This window comes from Mus musculus, chromosome 17, assembly GCF_000001635.26.
Source record: "Mus musculus strain C57BL/6J chromosome 17, GRCm38.p6 C57BL/6J".
NCBI lineage: Eukaryota > Metazoa > Chordata > Mammalia > Rodentia > Muridae > Mus > Mus musculus.
Genome location: NC_000083.6, coordinates 89,175,351 through 89,201,167, shown reverse-complemented (window position 1 = coordinate 89,201,167; position 25,817 = coordinate 89,175,351). Strand labels below are relative to the sequence as shown.

General features: G+C 40.3%; 1 protein-coding gene across 1 annotated transcript in view; it reads left to right on the top strand.

Moving 5' to 3' along the window:
- The first annotated feature begins 492 nt into the window (after positions 1–492).
- The window catches only part of Fshr (follicle stimulating hormone receptor), a 215,724-nt gene continuing 190,399 nt past the window's right edge, over positions 493–25,817 (top strand). Inside the window, exon 1 of the mRNA NM_013523.3 lies at positions 493–707. Coding sequence (NP_038551.3) covers positions 556–707 — 152 coding nt within the window. The 5' untranslated portion in view covers positions 493–555. The remainder of the gene's footprint in view (positions 708–25,817) is intronic.

Sequence of the window (25,817 nt, the reverse complement as noted above, 5' to 3'; positions counted from 1 at the left end):
TCTATGGTTTATAACAGATAGGTCACAGGAAAACAGCAATGCAAAATACTAAAGGTAAATTTTGTCCCCTTCATGTCAGTAGTACATTAGAGATGTGTCATATGGATGTACTTGCCGGGAAAGGGACGAACCCTGATATCACTGAGAAGAGAGTAGTGACCAGTAGGGACCTCCATGCAGTAAAATAATGTGAATCTGCTGATATCAGTCCATTAGACTGATATCTCTAAATATGCACCAAGTTTCTACTTGTTGTCATTTTGGGGTCAAGGAATAGAAAATATAGGTCTTGAAGGATAAGACAGGTGCTTATTGACAAATATTAATCACATTTCAATCATGTATTAATACATATAGTTACTACGGACACATATTAATTTTACTTGCCTGGAAGCGACAAAAGAAAAAAAAAAAAGCATCCTTTAGTGGGTCACGTGACTTTGCTGTCCTCCAAGCAGATCTCTCTTATCCGGACAGTGTGTGGAGGAGCCTGGGGAATCCGTGGAGGTTTTCGCTGCTGGAGCAGGCAGAAAGCAGGTGGATGGATAAATAAGCATGGCCTTGCTCCTGGTCTCCTTGCTGGCATTCTTGGGCTCGGGATCTGGATGTCATCACTGGCTGTGTCATTGCTCTAACAGGGTCTTCCTCTGCCAAGATAGCAAGGTGACCGAGATTCCGCCCGACCTCCCCCGGAACGCCATTGAACTGTGAGTATCGTCGCGGGGACAGCTTTGTGGCTCCCATTTGAGCATTGAGTACTATTATTATTTTCCTAATAGACTGATATCTGCTGGACTGAAATATTTCTGTCCTAACCAAAGGCTACAATAGAGTACACTCCCCCAGACAGACACTTCTGTCCTGTGGCTTTCCAGGGAGAGTTGGTGAGAGTTTATATTGGCGTTTGTCAGGGAAGGCCATAGTGGAAACTTGAATCCCAGGGAAAAGGGGAGGGGGTAGTTTGGAGGACACATTTACTCTAGGGGTCCGCACTCCATAGAGAAGCTGGAAAAATAAAAGGGAAAGCGAAGTAGAAAACTTAGGAGACCTACACTTAGAAGCAGGAGGAGCTGGCTGAGGCCCTCTATACACACAGGATCTCAGGGAGAGCACCTGAGGCGTGGCAAATCGCAGCAGATAGTTCTGAGTTCTGAGGTTCTCCTTAACTGGGGAAAGGGAGCCTGCGGAGAGCGGAGAGAGTGTGATTGAGGAAGAATGACCAAGAGGGGGAAAGAACACAGCCGGGAAAGTGATGCCAACTTTAGATTTTGATCAACTATTTAAACAGGAAGTATGCATTCTCCTAGAATTGGGCAAGAGCTGGGATGGACTTATCTCTTCCCTTTGCAATTTCGAATCTAGTGGCCACACAGTAAAGACGTTTCCAAACTCTCACAGTGCGGTAAAAGAGATCCAGTGCATATGATACAGAGGCCTGCCCTCCCCGCAAGTTCTCTTCTGCCACCCTGGCTCTTTGATTGTTCAGGTAGCACTTCCCTGAGAAGTGCAAGTATGACTCAGAGGATAAACAACCTCGGGCTTTCACTCCGAGCTACGACTGTGAATCTTAGATTGTCTCTTTAGGAGAATGTGTGGAACGTAGCATGCTCCGTTGACCTCTCAAGTCAACAGGGACTGTGCAGAGGCAGTTGCGCAGAAGGGAAAACATCGCACAGCTCATTATTTTGGCTCCACTGCCCAGATGAGACTGCACTTCCAGACTATGCGGGAGAATGTGCTGTGCACAAGTCCAGTCTGGTGGATGAGGTTACTCCAAACACAAGGAAGCCAACGCACCCTGAACTCCCGCAAGTTATCTGCACCCGAGTGCTTCAAGCCTACCCTTCCGGTGCCTCTGCCTTTTACCTCCAAAGCAATATTAATGCTTGGTTGGGAGGCTGTGCCGTATAGATAGATCCCTACCTATGTCTCCTCAATGAGTCGCCTCTCTTTGTGGCTCCCCTATTGCCTCCCATGTGACTCTGTGGGCCAAACAGTGGCATCCATGTTTTAAAGTAAATATTCCCTATATATGTAATTGTTGAGTAGCATTCCACTACTCTCTTGGACGCCCTCCCATGCCTGGCTGTCTAGTGGTTGTAATTTCTTCCTAAGAAGATAGAATTGTTTGCAGTGAAAACCTTGGGTAACGAGAAAAAGAAAAGGGAGGGAAAGAGGAATAAAAACAAAGGAAGGGATAAAAGAAAGGAGAGAGGGGGAAATGTGTATGTGATACATAATGAACCCCAAGATGGCTTGTTTTAAAACTTATTCTAACATATGAATGAATAAAATACATTCCTGTCCAAGAGCATTTCATAGCCAAGGAGCAAGCATGACTTGCTGTGATTTTATAGAAACTGAGAGAACCTTAAACAGAACGGCAGACAAATTCCATGCTCTTGACTCTTTATAGCTCTAATTATGTATATACAATAGAGAATAATGCATAGAAATTAAAAGACAAATTGATGCTGACTTGGCATTCCTTGCCACCAGCTTTGCCAACTAGGGATGAGTGTGGTTGTTTGGAAACTCTGAGGATTACATGAAGGAAAGTTCTTCCTCCCCATAGGGCTTAATCAGACTCAACTAAGTGTAGCCTGGCAGTCTTCTTGACAAAGTGCGCTGTGAAAAAGAAAATAAAGTGGGATAATGACTAGAAGTGTGTATATGTGTGCATGTGCATGTGTGTGCCTGAGTGTGTGTGTGTGTGTGTGTGTGTGTGTGTATCTCAAAAGAGAAGATAAAATGCCAAGAACAGACATTCTGTGTGAGAGAACAATTATGGTAATTTTTTACTGCTTTCATATACATATAGACTTAGGATCAAGTGGACCTTTGTCAAGGAGGTGAAATCAAGGGTTCAGCCTGGTGTTCCTCTTGCACCTTGCAGGGACAAACTCCTGGGTTTGAGTAATGACCTTAGTGATGGTCATGTCAGGGAAGGGTGGGGTGACCAGGCGAGCGTCACTGACTACAGTGGAATAATCCACCAACATGGAAAAGGGGTACTGCTCACCTAGAGGAAAGCAACGGCGTTTCCGTTTCTCCAAGTACATGTTTCTCCAGCCTTCCTGTCGAGTTTTTAGCATTTTCTATTCATTTCTTATTTTGTAATTGGATATTTCATTTATTTACAGTTCAAATGTTATCCCCCTTCTTGATTTCCCCTCCAGAACCCTCCTATCCCATCCCCCCTCACCCTGCTTCTATGAGGTTGCTACCCTACTCACCCACTTCTGCCACCCTGCCCTAGCATTCCTCTACATTGGCGCATCAAGCCTTCACAGGACCGAGGGCCTTTCCTCCCACTGATGCTCAACAAGGCCATCCTCTGCTACATATGCGGCTGGAGCCATGGGTCCCTCCTTGTGTACCCTTTGGTTGGTGATTTAATCCCTGGGAGCTCTAAAACCTGAGAGAACCTTAATAGAGTCTGGTTAGTGGGTATTGTTGTTCTTCCTATGAGTTGCAAACCCCTTCAGTCAGCTCCTTCACTCCTTTCTCTAACTCCTCCATTGGAGACCCTGTGTTCAGTCCAACAGTTGGCTGTGAGCATCTGCCTCTGTATTTGTCAGGCTCTGGCAAAGCCTCTCAGGAGACAGCTATACCAGGCTCCTGTCAGCAAGCACTTCTTGGCATCCTCAATAGTGTCTGGGTTTGGGTGTCTGTATATAGGGTGAATTCACAAGTGGAGCAATCTCTGGATGGCCTTTCTTTCAGTCTCTGTTCCACACTTTGTCTCTGTATTTCCTTTAGACAGAAGCAATTCTGGGCTAAAAATATTGGAGATGAGTGGTGGCCCATCCCCCAACTGAGAGTTTTGCCTATCCTCTGGATATGGATTCTTCTTCCCCTTTGTTGGGCATTTCAGCTAATCTCATCCCATTTGGGTACTGGGAACCTCTTGCTTTCCTGGCATCTGGGACTTGCTGTCAGCTACCCCCAGTTCCCCGTCCCCCATTTCTATACACCTCTGTTCAAATTCCTGACCCTCTGTAGACCATTCCTGTTTCCTTGAATACTTGATCCTACCCACTTTCTCTGCCCCCCTCATCCTCCTTGTTTCTTCCTCCCAAGTCCCTCCAACCCTCCAGCTTCCATGAGTATTTTGTTCTCCCTTCTAAGAAGGGCTGAAACATTCACACTTGGTCTTCCTTCTTCTTGAGCTTAATATGGTTTGTAAATTGTTTCTCGGGCATTCTGAGCATTTCCTGCTCTCTACTATGCCCATGCTGGGTGTAATCAGCAGGTACATGAATCAAATTTTCCTCAAAAAGCATTTTTTGTGTACATTGAAATTTAAATTTTATATCACCTTAAAATACAAAAAAAAATGATTTTTCTAAAACAGTAAAATAAATAAATAATAGATAGATAGATAGATAGATAGATAGATAGATAGATAGATAGATGCATAGATACATGGATACATAGATACATAGATAGATAAAATAAGAGGTAAAGAAAATACTTATAGCTCATGGCCTTAAAATGATTCCTGCTTAGTGTGAACCAGAAGCAGGAATCCTGGCTCCTGACACAGTCCTAATAAACATGACCCCTTGTGTAGGTCTCCATCGTATTGTGCCAAAGAAGTGGCAGTTTAAAGGTGTCTATTCTTATCACCAAGGTGCTTCTAACACATAGACTGTAACCACTAGAAAAACAGCCTCTTATAGTCACCTAAGTTTCAAAATTACAAACTATCTTCCTACTGCTAATAGCAAGCGTTCTCTTTCCATTGTGATGACCTTCATCCTCTGACAGAAGGACTAGTCCTCCAAGGATTTTCTATTTCCTCATTTATCCCTTCCTCTTAAATTCCTCTTCTTTCTCCAAATCAGCCTGCTTATTGCCACCCATTTCATCTGCAAAAAAAAAAAGCCATCATCACCATGTTATGAGGCATTATTTTTTTTTAAAAAAAATCATTCAATAGCTTAATCCCTTCACTTACTGGCTTATATCTCCTCACTCTCTGATAGATGAACAAACTCATCGGCTGCAGGGTTTCTCTCAAACTGCATCTCTAACTGTGTATCTTTATAAAGAATCTTGCTTCTGTTGCCCTTTCTTGGCCTCCTGCTATGCACATTAGTTAACATGATCACACTGGCAGTGAGCGTCTTTCTTGACATCATCTATGGTTACTCAGTCTTTAGTTAATCTTTCCTTCATCTGAACCAGGATGCAGCTCATTTCACACTTAATCTTGCTTTGGGTTTAATTTTTTATATGTGTCTTATTTTTCCAACTGCAGGGAAAATTTCCCTTGTGCTACTCTTTGCGTCTGAACCAATGCAATGGGAATTCTGGGTCTTCAATTATGTGTTGAACCAATGATTTAATAAATCAGGCAGAATTGCATCTGTTTATTTGCTCTGCTACTCGGTATTGAAGAAAATTTTTTTTATAAAAGATGATTATTACTCTCTCCTGCAGTGAACTATGACAGGATTTGATGATGTTCTTGTTTTCCTTGCTTTTCTTTTTTTTCTTTTATTTTTTTTAATGTTTTTATTAGATATTTTTTATTTACATTTCAAATGTTATCCCCTTTCTTAGTTTCCACTCCCAAAATCCCCTATCCTCTCCTCACTCCCCCTGCTTCCCAACCCACCCATTCCCACTTCTTGGCCCAGGCATTCCCCTATATTAGGACATAGAACCTTTAGAGGACCAAGGGCCTCTCCTCCCATTGATGACCAACTAGGCCCTCCTCTGCTATATATGCAGCTAGAGCTACAAGTCCCTCTGTGTGTTTTCTTTGATTGGTGGTTTAGTCCCAGGGAGCTCTGGGTTTACTGGTTAGTTCATATTGTTATTCCTCCTAGGGGGCTGCAAACCCCTTCAGCTCCTTGCGTGCTTTCTATAGCTCCTTCATTGGGGACCCTGTACACCATCTAATCGATGACTATGAGCATCCACTTCTGTATTAGGTGCTTGCCGAGCCTCTCAGAAGACAGCTATATCAGTCTCCTGTCAGCAGCTATTGCTGGCATCTGCAATAGTGTCTGGGTTTGGTGGTTGTTTATGGGATGGATCCCCATGTGAGGCAGTCTCTGGATGGTCATTTCTTCAGACTCTGCTCCGAACTTTGTCTCTGTAACTCCTTCTATTGGTATTTTGTTCCCCATTCTAAGAAGGAGCAAAGTGTCCACACTTTGATCTTCATTTTTCTTGAGTTTTGCAAATTGTATCTTGGGTATTCTAAGTTTCTGGGCTAATATCCACTTATCAGTGAGTGCATATCATGTGAGTTCTTTTGTGATTGGGTTACCTCACTCAGGATGATATCCTCCAGATCCATCCATTTGTCCAAAATTTTCATTAATTGATTGTTTTTAATAGCTGCATAGTACTCCATTGTGTAAATGTACCACCTATTCTGTATCCATTCCTCTGTTGAGGAACATCTGGGTTCTTTCCAGCTTCTTGCTACTATAAATAAGGCTGCAATGAACATAGTGGAGCATGTGTCCTTATTATAAGTTGGAGCATCTTCTACCCAGGAGTGGTATTGCTGGATCTTCTGTTAGAACTATGTCCAGTTTTCTAAGGAACCACCAAACTAATTTCCAGAGTGGTTGTACCAGCTTGCAGTCCCACCAGCAATGGAGAAGTGTTCCTCTTTCTCCACATCCTCGCCAGCATCTGCTGTCACCTGAGTTTTTGATCCTAGCAATTCTGGTGTGAGGTGGAATCTCAGGGTTGTTTTGATTTGGATTTCCCAGATTACTAAGGACATTCAACAGTTTTTAGGTGCTTCTCAGCCATTCAGTATTCCTCAGTTGAGAATTCTTTGTTTATCTCAGTACCCCATTTTTAATAGGGATATTTGGTTTTCTGGAGTCCAACTTCTTGAGTTCTTTATATATATTGGATATTAGCCCCCTATCAGATTTAGGATTGGTAAATATCTTTTCCCAATCTGTTGGTTGCCTTTTGGTCTTATTAACAGTGTCCTTTGCCTTACAGAAGCTTTGCAATTTTATGAGGTCCCGTTTGTCAACTCTTGATCTTACAGCACAAGCCATTGCTGTTCTGTTTAGGAATCTTTCCCCGTGCCTATATCTTCAAGGTTCTTCCCCACTTTCTCCTCTAAAAGTTTCAGTGTCTCTGGTTTTGTGTGGAATTCTTTGATCCAATTAGACTTGAGCTTTGTACAACAAGATAAGAACGGATCAATTCACATTATTCTATATGGTAACCGCCAGCTGAGCCAGCACCATTTGTTGAAGATGCTGTCTTCTTTCCACTGGATGGCTTTAGCTCCTTTGTCAAAGATCAAGTGACCATAGGTGTGTGGGTTCATTTCCAGGTCTTCATTTCTGTTCCATTGATCTACCTATCTGTCACTGTACCAGTACCATGCAGTTTTTATCACAATTGCTCTGTAGTACAGCTTGAGGTCAGGGGTGGTGATTCTACCAGAGGTTCTTTTATTGTTGAGAATAGGTTTTGCTATCCTAGGAATTTTGTTATTCCAGATGAATTTTGAAATTGCCTTTTCTAACTCTGTGAAGAATTGAGTTGGAATTTTGATGGGAATTGCATTGAATCTGTAGATTGCTTTCAGCAAGACAGCCATTTAACTATATTAATCCTGCCAATCCATGAGCATGGGAGATCTTTCCATCTTCTGAGATCTTCTTCAATTTCTTTTCTCAGAGACTTGAAGTTCTTGTCATACAGATCTTTCCCTTCCTTAGTTAGAGTCACACCAAGGCATTTTATATTATTTATGACTATTTTGAAGGGTGTTGTTTCTCTAATTTCTTTCTCAGCCTGTTTATCCTTTGTGTACAGAAAGGCCACTGATTTGTTTGAGTTAATTTTATATCCAGCTCTTCACTGAATTTGTTTATCAAGTTTAGTAATTAATTTTAATTGCCTAGAATCTGATTATAATGAGATTTGGATGTTTGTTTCTGCTCTGACCTCTCCTTGAAATATCTGAAACCATGCTTTCTGTTTCTGACCTGGACATGCCATTACCTTGTTCTTTCATATAGAATATGCCACTGATCTGAAACTCATATGTGTATATATATATATATATATATATATATATATATATATATATATATATATATGAAAACCAAGCCATGGACTTGAACTCAATTAAATTTTTAGCCTTATGAGTGGCTTGAGTTCATTCTCCCTCATCTGTTCTCTCAAACTTTCTCATCGAACAACAACATAGAGCTCTTACATCGAGTCCTATTTCAACAACTGCAATAAATGCACACCTCCATAATGTCCCACTTGATGAAAACCATTACAAATTACAGGCCCCATATGCTCAATTAAGCCTCAAAGAAACAGAAAAATCAACTGACTGAAGATACCGTGGAGAAAATTCTTATGTAGGTTGTTAGAAGATGGAACTAGAAGGATTCTGGTTCCTTTGATTCTGAGTGCTTTCATTTTATGAATACCATCCAGGCAAATAATAGACAAACCTATTACTGGATTTCCTTAGGTCTCAGATTCCAACATTCGACATTTGAATAATAATTCTAGTTGTTGGATTAAATCGGTGAGGATGCCCTTGGGCTTAATGCGCAGTTTTGTTGTGTGAAAAGCAGTTTGGAGAATCTATGTACAGACAGATTATAAGACCTAAATTCTTGTTATAGATTGACAGGAATTTTGAACAAGAATTTGCTAAGAATCTCAGACCCGACAGTGGCTTTGTGCCTAAATAAACAAAGCTGAGAGATTGCTGAGCATGCTGCCCCTCTAAAACCCACTTGGAGGACAACAGCAGTAGGAAACAGAGGTTCCTGATACTGAAGGGTCACATTCTGGAGTTCCAAAGTGTCAGGTGTAACATTACACGCTATGAAAGCATTTGAGATTGGCCTCAGAAAGGCAGATCTCACCCCTGGAAGACAGCATGGCCCATACTTGTGTTTCCCTTTACCTCATGCTCAGTCTGTCAGTCTGTCAGTCTGTCCTCTGAGCCTTCTGCCCCTACTCTCTTGGATCCCTGTGCTTAGCTCTTGTCCTGACTTGTTACCTACTGTGATCCAACTCTCAGATTCAGGACAAAAAGCCAGATGTGTTCTGGCATCAAGTCAACAGTACTGTATCCTTCCTTGTCCTTTCTGACCTCAACCTTGTTAGGTTCACACTATTATCACAGTTCTACCTCCCAGGTATATCTTCTATTTCCCTACCTAAACACAAATATTTCCTCTCATCTAAATATACTCTTCTATTCCAATATTATTCCATTTTGAGACCACGGATAAGTGGCTCATTTTTCAATACATGTTTTTTTTAACTATTAAGCACTTATTGATTATATATGTGCAAGACACTTCTCAACGACAGGCAATGTCCCTTTTCCTATGAAGTTGCAAAAAAAAAGCATCAAGTAACAACAACTGCAGTTTTCCTTATTACTACTCATAACAAACAACTCCCTAAAGAATAAACCTTATGAAGTCCACCAACATGATGGTTTATTGCATGTTGGTTATGTAATATAAAGGACATCTTATGAGAGCTAGAATAAAAGGATACCAGTGTAACTGAGTGAGAACAAGGGCTGTTGCCTCACACTGAAATAAAACTAAGGAAGACACATCAGTCTGTCTACATCTTTCTTGTTGACCACCCTTCGGTTGATTTCAGAAGCTATGTTGGGCCACTTTTCAAATGCCTGTGACTTAAAAGGTTGGAGACCATTTACTACATTTTATAAGGACAACATAGGCAAGAAAAATGATAATAACAAATACACACCAGCAAATTAATGGTAGGACATAATGGAACATGTTCATATAATTATATTTGACCTTAAGTTTTCAAATTATGAAAATGGCAAGGTTGTGTCTTCTGAGCTTGGATATGAAAGACTGACATACAACTTGGAAAGAGCAAGTAAGAAAGACTGGGCTGTTGTATTTCTTTCTCCAAATTCTTACTTTTCTCCAAAGCTACCGTGTTCCTAGATGGTGTCATGTGTTTGTTGGGTAAAATTTTGTCTATCAGTATGATATGTTTGCCAGATCCACCCAGCCATTTCCAGCAGCATCACAGCAATAGCACCACTAGCTAGGACCACCACCAGCAGCAGCAGCAGCTCTACCACCACCACTATCACAACCACCACCAGCAGCAGCAGCAGCTCTACCACCACCAGCAACAGCAGCAGCTCTACCACCACCACTATCACAACCACCACCAGCAGCAGCAGCAGCAGCTCTACCACCACCACTATCACAACCACCACCACCAGCAGCAGCAGCTCTACCACCACCACTATCACAATCACCACCATCAGCAGCAACAGCTCTACCACCACCACTATCACAACCACCATCAGTAGCAGCAGCAGCTCTACCACCACCAGCAACAGCAGCAGCTCTACCACCACCACTATCACAACCACCAGCAGCAACAGCAGCAGCTCTACCACCAGCAGCAGCAGCAGCAGCAGTAGTTAATGCATTCTCTTCAGAGTTGAAAATTTCAGTGCCTGGCCTCACAACGTCCATGAGCCTCCAAAAGCAATACACCTTCTACTATAAAGGGACACAAGTAGAGGATCCCTGAGCACCCTGGACTCTTAAGGAAATTCTCTTTCTTCTTGGTTTTAAACTCTTTTGTGTGTTTATGTTAGCTTTAAACACAGACAGATTAAATACAATACAAAACAATCACTTTCCATTTTTCAGCCCACTGCCTGAACCATCCCCAGACAACTTCAGGAGATTGCCACTTCCATATAACTGCCTGTGCTGGTCTTAGACCAGAGAAAAGAGATGCTTTGTGGGTAAACAATGTACATTTGTCTTCATGCACATACTGAAAGAGGGAGAAAATCATGCAATAAGAAATACTGGCTTAGGTTATAAAACTGAGACAGTAACAAAAAAATATGACTATTGTGACAGACAGTTGAGAGGTCATCTGGAATCCTGCCTATAGTAGCCACACTGCTTATCATAGCCCTGAGCATGAGAAATGCCTGAGTTCCTTCGAGAGGAACACACAGTCTTAGAAAGGCAGCTCATGCCCCCAAACAAACACTAGAAACAAGTGGAAGAAGAACAAACAGTTCTGATAGCCAGATAGAAAGCTCCTAGAGCAGCTCTTGGGAGTAGATCTCTTGGGGAAGACTCCTAAGAGAAAATAACAACAGTGGCAAACACTGTAATAATCACAGCAGAAGACCTAGCTGGGTCATTAAGTCGAGGGAACATCAAATCTTGGATCTGGACTGAGGCAGGTCATGTTCCCTGGAGAAAATCTTTCAGATTCCTGCAGGAGGATAAAGCTTTTGTTGTCAGCATTTTGGCACCCTGATGGATGAGTAAGGGCTCTGGGAGAAGTAACTCAGCATCTGTATTCATAACAGGTACCTCGTACCTATAAATCCACAGACTCCCTTTATGACCTATGAAGAATGCATTTTCAGCACCTGCGCTGCTGGCCTGTGTACCTAAGTTCAGCCACTTGGGAGGTTGAGGCAGGATTGCCAGCCTGGCTAGCTTGGAGTTTCAGTCTCATTTTTGGTTTGGTTTGGTTTGGTTTGGTTTGGTTTGGTTTGGTTTGGTTTGGTTTGGTTGGTTGTTTATTTTGTTTTTTTTTTTTTCCTAATCTAAAGAATTGGATTATACAGCTCAATGGCAGAGTACTTGCTTAATATTTAGGAGAGTCTGGTTCAGTCCTCAGTACTACACACACACACACACACACACACACACACACACACACACACACACACACACGTATATGAAGATGACACATGAATAAATGCAACTTTGTTGTTTTGCTAATGTGAGTAAGGGCTCTTACCTAACAACTCTCAATGGTGTCTAGATTCTAGCTGCCTATTTGTTTGTTTGTTTATTTATTTATTTATTTATTTATTTATTTATTTATGATGGGAAGGGATTTGAGACATGATCTCACTATGTAGGCCTGCTGGTCTAGGACTCTCTATGTAGAACATGCTGGCCTCAACTTCAGAGTCCTCTTGCCTCTACAATCTAAAATCCGGGATTAAAGATGTGTACCACCATACCTGGCATCTTAAACAAACTGCCAATCTTTATCCAGCTCACCTTGTTTCCACCTCTTCCCAGAGTTACTCCAGAGTTTGGGGGCTGTGCATCACCAACCACATTGCTTTAAGAGGTCATTGTGCAGAGTCTGAAATGTCAGCATGGATCTGCCTCAAAACAAAAAACAATGTAAGGCTTTCAACTCTGACTGTGCATCCTTGGGATGGTTGAGGTTCTACACGATATCCAGCCTGAAGAGGACACCACCACAGTGTTGGTCATTGGTCACCAAATCTTATTTACCAGCTTTACAATCTGAATATTTGGTTGCTCTTCTTCCTATGACCTTATAGCTTCGTACTTGAGAAAAAAATCCCCTTATGATCTCCTCAGTGGGGTTTTATGAGGAAAAAAATTGTTTGTTTAACATGTCCTCCCCAGCCAGGAATCCCCATTCATTATTCAGTTGACTCAGTCTTTCATGGCTTTGTTTTCATGTTTCCATTGAAAATCTTTCTTGTCACAAGACTGGTAATTTACTCTTTATTCTTAGTACTTTTTGATACAGTGATTTATTTTTTTGAGTTCTAATTTTTTATTAGATATTTTCTTCATTTATATTTCCAAATAGAAAAAAAAAGGTCCAGTACCAGAGGATTGCCCTCAAACTCAAATAGCAGATGTGAAGACTGCTTCCCTGTCCATGGGTTCCAAGGCCTTGGAGGACTCCAGAGAGCTGGCCAACACCTGCCCATGCTGTTTTCTCCTGACTCCATGCTCGAGCTTCCCTTACATCTCAGGCCAAACCTTAATCTTCTCTGCCAAGTTCTGCACTGATGCCCAACCTCAGATACTAGGATTTTTTTTCTGGACCATCTCTGCTGTGATCTGCATTCTCTATGATCAGCTCATCCAGTCTGTAAAGTCACATAATATATACATTGTGCCATCATCAGCTGCTTCATGGAGCCCCAAACATGGAATGCCCAACTAAAGCCTGGACACCTATACTTGGATCCCTACTTAGAGTTTCAAAATGAACATGTACAAAAAAGTACAATTAACTTCCTTCTACCAAGATCCCCACCTCTCCCTGTGTCACCAAGTTTAAGCCCCCAAATCATCCCATCACCTGGTAATAGGGATTTAGACCCTGGAGTGTGAATCTGAGGTCTTCACTTCTCCATACTGACACCACCACCATAGCTCCGGCTATTATCTCTTTCATCAGTGCTACAGAAAAAGCCCCCACAACTCTCCATATTCTGGTTCCAGTGAATCTATCCCCAGTGTGACAGCACAAAAAGCTCTAGAGTCTCCCTTAGAGTGAGATTTATTCAGCCCACATTTCATGACATCTGACTATGACTGATATGACTATACTTGCTGGAGCACCAACTGAAGGAAGAATACAAAATTCTTTCTCTTGTAGAGATCATATTCTTTGCCATGAGTACAAAGCCACCCCTGGCCAGACTTTATCTTCAGTAACATGATACCCATCATGCACTGCTTTCCCATCACCACCGAATTCCAGTCAGCCTAGTCCCACTCTGAGTGCAAACGTTTTCACTTCAGCTCTTTCCCTTCCCTTTCTCTCTACCTAGATATGCTGATCTTCTTGGCAATTTCTCATCTTCCAGCTGTACCCAAATGCCACCCCCTAAGGCAATGGTTCTCAACTTTTCTAATGCTGTCACCCTTTAATACAGCTCCTCATGAAGTGGTGACACAAACCATAAAATTATTTCAGTGCCACTCCATAACTAGAATTTCCCTACTGCTATGAATTATGGTGTAACTATCTGATATGCAGGATATCTGATATGTGACCCTCACAAAAGGGTCATTCTATCTCCCAAAGTTTCATGACCCACAGGTTGAGAACCACTGCCCCAAAGGATCTTTCTTGACACTCCACCACAGTTGCATCTCACACTACTCTAGCCTGTGATCCTCATTCTTTTCTATAAACTCATTGTAATTTATGTGTTTCATTTTCCCCTTGTCTCCCACTAGCCCTACCTCTAGAAACTGTAACTGAAGTTATGTGATGGCAAGAATTTCCTCATGCTTGATAGTTCCTGCCAGCAATTATCAGAGACCCATCCATGTCTGCCTTCCCTGTGCTAAGATTCTAAATCCAGGCCATAAATGGGTTCTAGAGACTGAACTCAGAGCATCATGTTTATGCAGCAAACGTTTTACCAGCTAAGCTATCTCCCAAGGCTAAACATGCAAAAACTTATAAGGCTCAACACACAAACGTTTTTTATCTGTTAGTTTTAAGACATAGTCTTGTCATTTAGTCCCAACTGGCTGACCTGTTTTTTGACACACAGCCCATGTTGGCCTCTAATATCCAATATATATCTCCTGTCTCAACCTTCCAAGAGCTGAGATGATAGTCATGTATGATTATGACCTGTTAAAATCCAACTATTTATGATTTTTCAAATAGTGTGCTCTGAACAGCCCTAGTTTCAGGAGACACTATACAGAAAATAAATTCATTGGAGTTTCTCTAAAACCAGGTTTGTGAAAATGCTGCATGCTATGCCTCCAATTGTAAGCATTCAAATGCACATAATAAACTAGGAGCTCTCAAAGGAAGTCTAACTCAGATAACCCATAAGAAGCTGGGATAGTGATGTAGTTAACCAAGAATATGCTTGGCCAAATGAGCTTCCATATGTCTTCTGAGGAACTGGGGACTTGAGAAAGGTAGTCTGTAGGTGGCAATGTAAAGTGACAGCAGCCACTATGGAAATCAGTATGGGGGTTTCTCAAAGAACTAAAAGTAGAAGACCACCTGACCCAACTCTCCCATCTGGGAATATACCAAAGAGCTCAGACTCCTGCTACAAAGATCCTTGTACAAAGATTCAGGTTATTGCATCACTATCCACAATAGTCAGGATGGGGCATCGGACTAGATGTCCATTCACATACGAAGGGCTAAAAGAAACACTGGTACATCTACACAATGGGATTTTATTCATTCATAAAGAAAAACATTAGCATGTGTTGGGAAATGCATATGGAACTGGAAATCATACTGTTAAGCAAACTAAGGCAGAGTCAGAAAAATATTTAATCATATGTGCATATCCTAGACTTTTATATATATATATATATATATATATATATATATATATATATATATATGCATGTATATATGTATATATATGTATACATATATATGTGCATGTAGAAAGAAAGATGATAGATAGATAGATAGATAGATAGATAGATAGATAGATAGATAGATAGATAGATAGATAGATATGGCATATGTCATGACATTAGAAAGAGGACCATGAGAGAAGAATAAGAGATCTTAAGGCAGAAGATAGGGCAAGAGCAAATAATGGGCTATATATTACATGGAGCACTACTGGGGAGCTGGAAGCAGACTACCCTGAGGAGGTCATAAAACAGAACACAGGAGAAGGAACAGAGACTGATAAAAACAACCTATGCCTGCAAATGCCATAATGAAGCCCATTGCTTTGCATTTTTATATACTAACATAAACATCAAATTCAAAGAGAGATGGAAAGGACGTGAAGCAATCATGACACATAAAGGGATTTTATCAGTGGACACCATACACATGTGTGTAAATATCTCAACAAATTTTATTAATATGTACAATTAGTCACAAAATGTTTGTTAAAGATGTGCGCACATGCACACATAGAGTGAGTGTGTTTGTGTGAGTATACGTGCACATGTGTGTTTAGGTCATAAAACTAGAATGTAAACTGTAAGAGGAAGGGAAAACTCATAAGGAGGAAGAACAATATGAAAAGTTATATGCATAATACGAAGCAGGTACTGGAACCAGTTTTCCCTCACCTATTTGGGGGGGGGGTGGTTGCTTCAAATTTTCTCACTTTTTTATTGAGACATGGTCTCTCTCTTTACCCTATACTTGCTTAGGACTCTCAATATAGCACACATTGGACTCAACCTTGCCACAATCCTCCTGAATACTGGAATTACAGGATTTGCTATGCCCAACATCCAAAACACCCTTTGAAATTCTATGTGGGGACAGGTCTTTTGTTTTGCAAACCCACTTTGTCTCACAAATCACATATTTTTCCACTAGCTGAACATGAGTCTGCATGTGAACTTCCCTCTCCTTGTTTGAAGATTGAAAAAAATAAAGCCCCATTCAATGAGATGACTTATCTGAGGTTAGGCAGGTCACTACAGGCGTGCTGTACATAGATCCTCTATTCCCCAAGACAAAGCCTTTATGTGTGCTATACCCAAACTTCTGTGAAAGACTTAGTGAAGATGAAATATACCTGCCATCCCACACAAAACCGTCTCATTCTACAACTTGTAGCCCTCTCATCCCCAAATCAAGAAGAGACCTTACAGATATTGTGGACAATTAGCATTCGATTGTCAACATTGCATAATTTTTTGAAAGAAAGCTTTCAGATGAAGTTTACACAGAATATAGCTAACACTTAACTCAATCCCAGTACCACTGATTTCCCAGCAGTTTTACCAGTGATTTAGTTCTCTACACTCTAAAACATGGTTATCATCCAGCCAATCCTTCTCCACACTCAGCACACACTAGTCTGGCTTGTCTGTTTGTAGGTTTCTCTATTCTGGTCTTGCATGTAGGTAGACTCGAACAAACTCTTAGTAATTTCGAGTTTCATTTAAGCTGTTAAACTTCACTAGTTGTAGACAGACTGAATATTTCCAGCAATTCTCTGGGGAATGAATTTCTCTACAAACAAATTCTTCCAAGTAAGATTTCTTCTACGAAGTCATTTCAGAGTGCAGAGATGGTTATTTGCTTAGAACCTAGATTGGCTCCTTTCACCTATCTTGCTTGCACAGAACCTCCTGCAAAATCTTTTACTCTACATTAGAATTGCAAAAGAATGCATGGATCTAAATGAAATTTTTTTCTGATTCTACTATTCAGGCACTCTAGTGTTGCACAGTGTAGGGAAGACACTGGCTTAAGATTTAATTTCCTTTAATTTTCTAGCATGGAACACTACCCCGTGGACTGGGCCAAACGTAAGGTCCCACTAGTCTTGAGCAATGCTCAAGTTATAAGTGAGTAAAAGCTGCCCCCAACAACATCAGCAACAGGAGGTTGGCAGCATTGTGAGAAGCACTAATGTCCTACAACTTCAGCTTGGAGTTAGACAGAGGGAAGCTATATCTAGACTGGACTCCCTTCATTTTTTGCTCTTTTTTTTTCCCCAAATTTTTTATTAGATATTTTCTTAATTTAAATTTCAAATGTTATCCCGAAAGTCCCCTAAAACCCTCCCCCGATCCTGCTCCCCTACCCACCCACTCCCAATTCTTGGCCCTGGTGTTCCCCTGTACTGGGGCATATAAAGTTTGCAAGACCAAGGGGCCTCTCTTCCTAATGATGGCCAACTGGGCCATCTTCTGCTACATATGCAGCTAGAGACACAAGCTCTGGGGGTACTGGTTAGTTCATATTGTTGTTCCACCTATAGGGCTGCAGACCCTTCAGCTCTTTGGGTACTTTCTCTAGCTCCTTCATTGGGGACCCTGTGTTCCATCCAATAGATGACTGTGAGCATCCACTTCTGTATTTGCCAGGCACTAGCATAGCCTCACAAGAGACAGCTATATCAGGGTCCTTTCAGCAAAATCTTCCTGGCATATGCAATAGTGTCTGCGTTTGGTGGCTAATTATGGGATGGATCCCCAGGTGGGGCAGTCTCTGGATCGTCCATCCTTTCGTCTCAGCTCCAAACTTTTTCTCTGTAACTCCTTCCATGGGTATTTTGTTCCCTATTCTAAGAGGAATGAAGTATCCATGCATTGGTCTTCCTTCTTCTTGATTTTCTTGTGTTTTGCAAACTGTATCTACCCCTGCATTTCTAAGGTAGGAAGTGGAAGGAAGCAGTGTTCTTGGTTCAAATAACGTGTGTGTGTTGCACTGAATTATCATACATTTTGATGATATATTTCTCACTTAATTTTTGCCATTATAGCATTTCCAGGGGCCCTAAGTATTTTGTTGTTATTTTAATAACTTTCTTAAGTTTCGCCATGGAGTAGACCAGCTAGTCTCCTTGTACTGTGGCACCTGAGGTCAATCCTACTTCATTGTTGCTAATCAAGGAAAAAAAAGTGGGTGTGGATTTTGACAGAAACAAACAGTGAGGAACCAAGATCAATCTTACGTGGCATTCCTGGTGTGCCTCTGAACAAGAAAGCAGTTGGGCAAGCCAGAAGGAAATAAAACATTACCACAACCAAATTATTAACCCAATGTTTGACTTTAGTATTTCTATGTGCATTAATAGTTTTAAATAATTCAGGACATATAGGCTCTTTCTTTCCTATTTACTCTCAACTTTTTAATTCTACCAGTATAGAAAAGCATATATATATATATATATATATATATATATATATATATATATATATGTATGTATGTGTGTATGCATATATTTATATAGAACACAATACAATAACATAGAGCACACATAATACATATACCAATAGTGTCGCGAATTATGATTATTAAACAAATATGCACATATATTAAAAGATATAGTTATAGATATTTTCATGTACTTATAAATGCATACATATGTTATTCATGAATAAGAAAGCATTTTAAAGGATAATTTTCTTTACATATTCTGCTTTCAAATATCATATTTAAAAATTTGGATGAAAGCACCACTTCAATTTTAATGATTACCTTGTGGTGGAGAAAATTCCTTCCTTTTTTTAAAAAATAAAAACAGATTCTTTTCTCATATAATATATCCTGATTATAGTTTCCCTTCCCTCTACTCCTGCCAGTTGCTCCCTACCTCCTGTCCCCTCTGGATCTACACCCTTCTGTCACTCACTAGAAAAGAACAGGCTTCTAATAAATAACAAACAAACAAAATACAATTCAAGATGAAACAATAACTTTCATATGAAAGTTGGACACTGAAACCCAACGGGAGGGGGAAAGTCCTAAAAGCTGGTAAAAGATTCAGAGAGCCACTCACTCAAAGATTCAGGAGTTGCATAACAATACTCTGCTAATAGCTATCATATATGTGCAGAGGACCTGGTGCAGAACTCTGAAGGACCAGTGCTTGCTGCTTTAGTCTCTCTGTAAGTTTATATGTACTTTGCCTAGTTAACTTAGAGCACCTGGTTCTCCTGGTGTCCTCCATCCTCTCTGACTCTCACAATCTGCCCACCTCCTCTTCCACAGCTCTGAGGGTTAGCATATGATGGAGACCTCCAGTTTAGGCTCTGACTGCATAACTTCAGGCTGTGGGTCTCTGCATCTGTCTCATCTTCTGCTTGAGGAAGCCTCTCTAATAATGATTGGATATAGCACTGATCTATGAATATGGCAGAATATCACTAGGGGTCATTCCATTGATTATTTTTAATACCAGTAGTGCTTGATTTTACTTTATGTCTCTTGACCATTTAGTCTCTAGTTCTTGGTTCCCCAAGCAGTGTCAGATGTGGGATACTTCTTGTGCAGTAGATATTAAGTCAAATCAGACCTTGGTTGACTATTTCCTAAAGGCGATCCAAAGGAGAACTCCTAATAATGAGGGATACAGAGTCCCAATATGTATACAGTTATCTCCTGTATTCAAACAAGGCTTCTACAAGAGGTACTAGGTTTCATTCAATTGACTTGTTTACCAAAGGGGTTCCATGGAAATCCCTAAATAACCCAAGCTGATGGCATGACAAAGGTTTGTTCTCTGCAAACTGACAACGCAGCCACATTGCAATGGACATTATCCATACTACTCACTGAACATGGAGAAGTTGATCTGGTGCCTAGATGGAGCCTTCACCCCTACATTGTAGTCTCTTTGATGCAGGAAAGTATTTTGCAGGCTACCAAAAGAGAAAGGTGAATACCAAGTTAGCCATAACACCTTTGATCTATAATCTGTCCTGCCTGTGAAATACACTAGGGCAATAGTGGCACAGAACTTATGAGACCTATGAGATCTATATCCTGAACATTAGTATGGTCCATGGTAATGGCTCTATCAACTGCAAATATGACATGTTTAATGAACATTTTCAATGTGAACAGCCATTTTAAGGAGGGCCAAAGCACAAAGTTTTGTGAACATGCCATTTCAGTGCAGCTAAAGATAGTAGAAGCACCCACAAGCACAGGTACATGACACATCAAGAATTTTCAAGCAACTGTGTAAAAAACATAGTATAGGCAGGAAAATATTAGCATCCTGAAATTCTTTTTTAATAGTATACATATAAAATACTATAATATATATTTATAAAAAGCTGAGATACATGCTTAATTAAAAAAAAGATTTAAATATCTGGTAGTAAGAAACTGTATACCTAGAGATCTTCTGAAATATCTGGTTAAACAGTTTTTACTCTGAAGGAAATACACTCTCTGAATTATCAGTTTTGTTCCCAGAAATCTCCTAGAGTAGAAATGGGAGAACCTGAAGTATTTCTATTCCATATCTTTTTCTGATTGTCCATCAGAGAAAAATAATGTGGTTTTCTTTTAACAGTTTTCAAAGATGTATGTAGACAGAATGAAGGTAAGATTCAGAGAAAGGCAACAGTGTAATAAATGTTTTTTTTTTTAATCCTATGACTTAAGTCCTATAAGTTAGGCTCTGCCTAAGTTTGCAACTGAGAAGTACCAATGACTTCATTTACCACATATCTTTCAATATAGAATTAATTTTTCATTCATCTCTTCAAACTGCCTATAAGACTGGCTGAGATTATATTCTACCTAGAAAGTCTTCAAATATAAAGCCACAGGTTTCTGAAATAAAGATTACTTTTGGATAAACCTTTGAGGTTTTTTTTTCTTTTTTTTCTTAGATATTCTCTTTATTTACATTTCAAATGTTATCCCCTTTCCTAGTTTCCCCTCTGAAAATCCCCTACCCCCTCCCCACTCCCCCTGCTCCCCAACCCACCCACTCCCACTCCTGGTCCATATTGCCAGACGATGTTCCAACTTGTAATAAGGACACATGCTCCACTATGTTCATAGCAGCCTTATTTATAATAGCCAAAAGCTGAAAAGAACCCAGATGTCCCTCAACAGAACAATGGATAGAGAAAATGTGGTACATTTACACAATGAAGTACTACTCAGCAATTAAAAACAATGAATTTATGAAATTCATAAGCAAGTGGATGTATCTGGAGGATATCATCCTGAGTGAGGTAACCCAATCACAAAAGAACACACTTGATATGCACTCATGGATAGGTGGATATTAGCCCAGAAATTTAGACTACCCAAGATACAATTTGCAAAACACATGAAACTCAAGAAGAAGAAAGACCAAAGTGTGGATACTTCGTTCATTCTTAGAATGGGAATCAAAATACCCATGGAAGGAGTTACAGAGACAAAGTTCAGAGCAGAGCCTGAAGGAATGACCTTTGAGTTTTAAACATTGAGTTAATCAGCCTTTTACACTTGAAAGTAAATTGGTAATTTTCAATTAAATAGAAAGTGTCCCCTAAATTGACTTTAATTTACTATTTTATTTGTCCACCTTCAACTCCTCTTTGAGAAAATAAAAAAAGAAATTAATAAATTGAACACTTAGTATGAAAATTGAATACCAAGGACTAGAGAGATTGTTCATCAGGTAAGAATTCATACTATTCTTGCAGAAGACCAGAGTTTAGTTTTCAGAGCCCCTACTGTAAGCACACGATTGTCCATAACTTCACTTTCAGAGAATCCAGTCGTGCCTCTAGCCTCCAGAAGCACCTACATCCGTGTGGATATACAAACTCACATAGAACACATAATTCGATGTAAGTTTTAAGGGGCTGAAGAGAAGACTCAGCAGTTAAGACTATTGGCTGCTTTTCCAGACATCTTGAGTTCAACTCCCAGGAACCACGTGGTGGCCCACAACCATCTGTAATGGTTCTGTAATGCAAACCTCTGGCTTGCATTAAGACAGAGCACTCATATATATATATAATAGCTAAAACTTTTTAAAGTAGTTTTTAAATTTCTTTTAGAAGTTCAAAAATAACATACTGACATAAAAATAATAAATATCAAGAAAAGCATGTAAATATCCTGCCTCAATTTCTTGAATTTCTCTAGCTCTGCCTTCAGGGTAGGCCATCAAGATCAGCCAAGATCTGTAGCCCATCTCATTTTATGTTTGCCTCACTCAGTGAAGTTGTCTCTCTTCCAATAATCATTATGGTACAAGTGACACTCCAGGGAAAATCAATTACTTTTGACTAAATAGAAATGGCTGTCTACCTCCCTGGAATCATAATCGGTGTTTTGTTTATGTCATTGTTGTTTGAACCTTGCAAGACCCACAGTTTTGTTTTCACCAAAGTTGAGCAGCTTATCTGCTACAACCTCCAGAATAGGCTTGCCAGCATTCAGGAACTCCCCCCTCAAGGACAGAATAATTAGAACCACTTAGTTATTACAAGTGAATTTTCCAGCAACTAGCTAAACATTATTGTTTTCTTCATGATTTAAGGAAAAGGGCCTTTAAGTCCTTAAGGGAGTAAAGGTTTTTTTTCTGTCCACTAGAAAGGATGTATAATGACAGAGTGTGTTGAGATTTGGGAGACCCTCAGAGAGGAAGATCCATCACCAGTGGCCTTTCTACTTGACTTAGAAATGCCAAGTACGTTATGAGTCTGAAATCACAGGAGATTATTCTGAATGAGTGTAATTAACACCTCATCGTGAGATGATGATTTATATTGAATTGGATGGTACTGCAGTGAATTGTAAGTGTGTGTTTACTAACTGACAGGTGTCCCCCGTGAGCATAGAAGAAAAGGTGTAGTGCTCTAAATGAGTAATGCTCCCCATAGACTAAGATATTTGAGCACTTGGTGCCCAGTTGGCAGCACTGTTTGAGGTGCTTATGAGCCATGTTGGAGGAACTACACCTCTGGGTTGTGCGGTGGGTTTTGGGGATCTATAGCCTTGCAGCACTTCCAGCCTGCGTTGTACACATCCTGTAAAAAGAGATGACCTCCTGTCTACTGCCATGCCTCCCCCACTGCCTAAGCCAAAACAAATGTTTCTTTCTGTACTGCTTTTAGTCATGGCATTTTATCATAGCAATGAAAATGTAACCACGACAGAAGGCCAGAGTGTTGTCTAGTCACTGTATGATCAAGGCCAGAAGTTAGAATGTCCAGGGTGTCACCTTGAGGAAACTGATTTTAAGTGACTTGGTCAAGGACGTACAGGGAAACAGGAGCTAGCTGACACTATGGGCCTGGTAATACAAGCAACACATTGTCCTCAGTCATACTGAGAGCACACTGTGTGTCAGACTCAGCTCCATACTTCACCCTCTTATCCTGAGTCTTCCCAGTGACCCAAAGAACAGGACTCTACTGCTCTGTTTTCAGCTGAAGAAACTGAAGCATGAAACATTTAAATAACTTAATATCCAGGGGGAGCATCCAGGACGGGAGCAAGGATATTAACACATTTCCCTTAAACCTTTAAGGACATGGTCAGCGGAAGAAGAGTTTATAGCTTGGCAAATTAAGAATTTATAATTTATTAAAAAGTAGAATAACAAGGTTTGAAGGAAATGGAGAAACAGAAAGTTTTTTTTCCAACTTGAGAACTTGAAATTATAAACTTTTCCAATCATCTTAACTTAACATTGTAAAGTATTCGGATTTGCCTCGATGGAGACTTCAAGTTCATTGCTGTGCAGAGCTTGTGCTGGCTTTTCATTTCTGGAGAGATCATAGAGTAAAAGCTTCCAGGAATAATACATATTCTCTTTTATGTATTTATTGATTAGTTTTAGAACAACTCTATAATGATCAATGCTTAATTGTTGTCATTGGTTCAGAGACCTTATCAGTGTTGGACACTATAATATATTTTATTTTATTAATACAGTATAGTATTAACATATTGTATTATGCAATATATGTATAACATAGTATATAAAATAAAATATTGTTTAATATAATTAATATGACATATTAATTATGTTATAGTATGCAACATTGATAAGGATATATATCAGATAGAAGATAGATAGATAGATAGATAGATAGATAGATAGATAGATAGATAGATAGATAGATAGATAGATAGATGATAGATAGATAGATAGATAATCACCCCCAACATATCCAGGAATGCTAGACCTGCCTTGTACACCAAAAGGCCTACCCACCAGTGAGGACTGACTGAATGTTTCCACTAATCCTGCCACACAGAAGGTCCTCATCAACCTGCCAAAATCAGATTTTACCAATATTATGGTCTGAAGGTACAAATTCCTCAGGGTTTTGAACAAATTTAAATTATTCCTTGATGAGTTGCTTGGCATCCTTTAGTAATGAGTAGGTCTCTGGCAGGGTGGTGGCAGCACGGAGGTAGGACATAGCTGAGAATCCTTTGGTGTTAGCAATATGATGTGAGTGAGAAAGAAGAGGCTGTGAAGGAAGCCCCAACTCTGTCCTCAGCAGGGAAATGGGAGTGGGTGCTACTGTCTGGGTTTTGCTAGCGATAGACTGATGGAAGAGGCCCCAACTCTGTCCTCAGCAGGGAAATGGGAGTGGGTGCTACTGTCTGGGTTCTGCTAGCGATAGACTGATGGAAGAGGGGGAGAATAAAATCAAAACTACAGCAGGAGACACAAATTTGAAATGTGTTTAAAGATTACTTGAAAGTCAGGAGTTATATGAAGAATCTGGGACAATTGATGTGTTCAACCAAAATCTAGATTTGAAGTGTGGATATCTACTTCAGGATAGTTCAAATCATTATCTATGAGAAGGGTGAGATATTAGAATTATAAAGGAGTCAGTTGATTTTTCTGACCTAGAGTTTCCAGATGGTTACCCTCCTACTGACAAACTGGGTAATATCATATGACATTATAGTCTAATATTACTCCTCATATCATAATTAAAGAGTCTCCTGTCCACTTGTATAAGCTGATCCATAACCCACGTGTGTCTGAGTGTTTAGATGTAGATACCCACACCTCAAACTTTACCTCCAAAATAATGGAATGCAGGGCAATGTTTCCTTGGGTAAGAAGGTAGGAAGTCAATCAACAACAGGTCTTCCATTTGCCATGTCTCCTGTGAAAGTCAGTCTCAGTAGACTGCTAACAATTGGCCCTTCCTGTGCCATGCCTTCTATGAAAGTTGGTCTCAGTAGAATGCTCATTCCTTGTTTTCTCTTTCATATGGATGTAAAACAAAATATCTTGGAGGCCCTATTTATATTCTTTTCTCTTTTTTAAATTTTCATTAATTTTTTATTAGATATTTTCTTCATTTTCATTTCAAATGCTACCCCAAAAGTCCCCTATACCCTCTCCCCGCCCTGCTCCCCAACCCACCCACTCCTACTTCCTGGCCCTGGCATTCCCCTATACTGGGGCATATAATCTTTACAAGCCAAGGGCCTCTCTTCCCAATGATGGCCCACTAGGCCATCTTCTGCTACATTTGCAGCTAGAGACAAGAGCTCAGGGGGTACTGGTTAGTTCATATTGTTGCTCCACCTATAGGGTTAACAGATTCCTTTCAGCTCCTTGGGTACTTTCTCTAGCTCCTCCTTTCGGGGTCATGCATTCCAGCCAATAGATGACTGAGAGCATCCACTTCTGTATTTTCCAGACACTGGCATAGCCTCACATGAGACAGCTATATCAGGGTCATGTCAGCAAAGTCTAGCTGGCATATGCAATAGTGTCCGTGTTTGGAGGCTGATTATGGAATAGATCG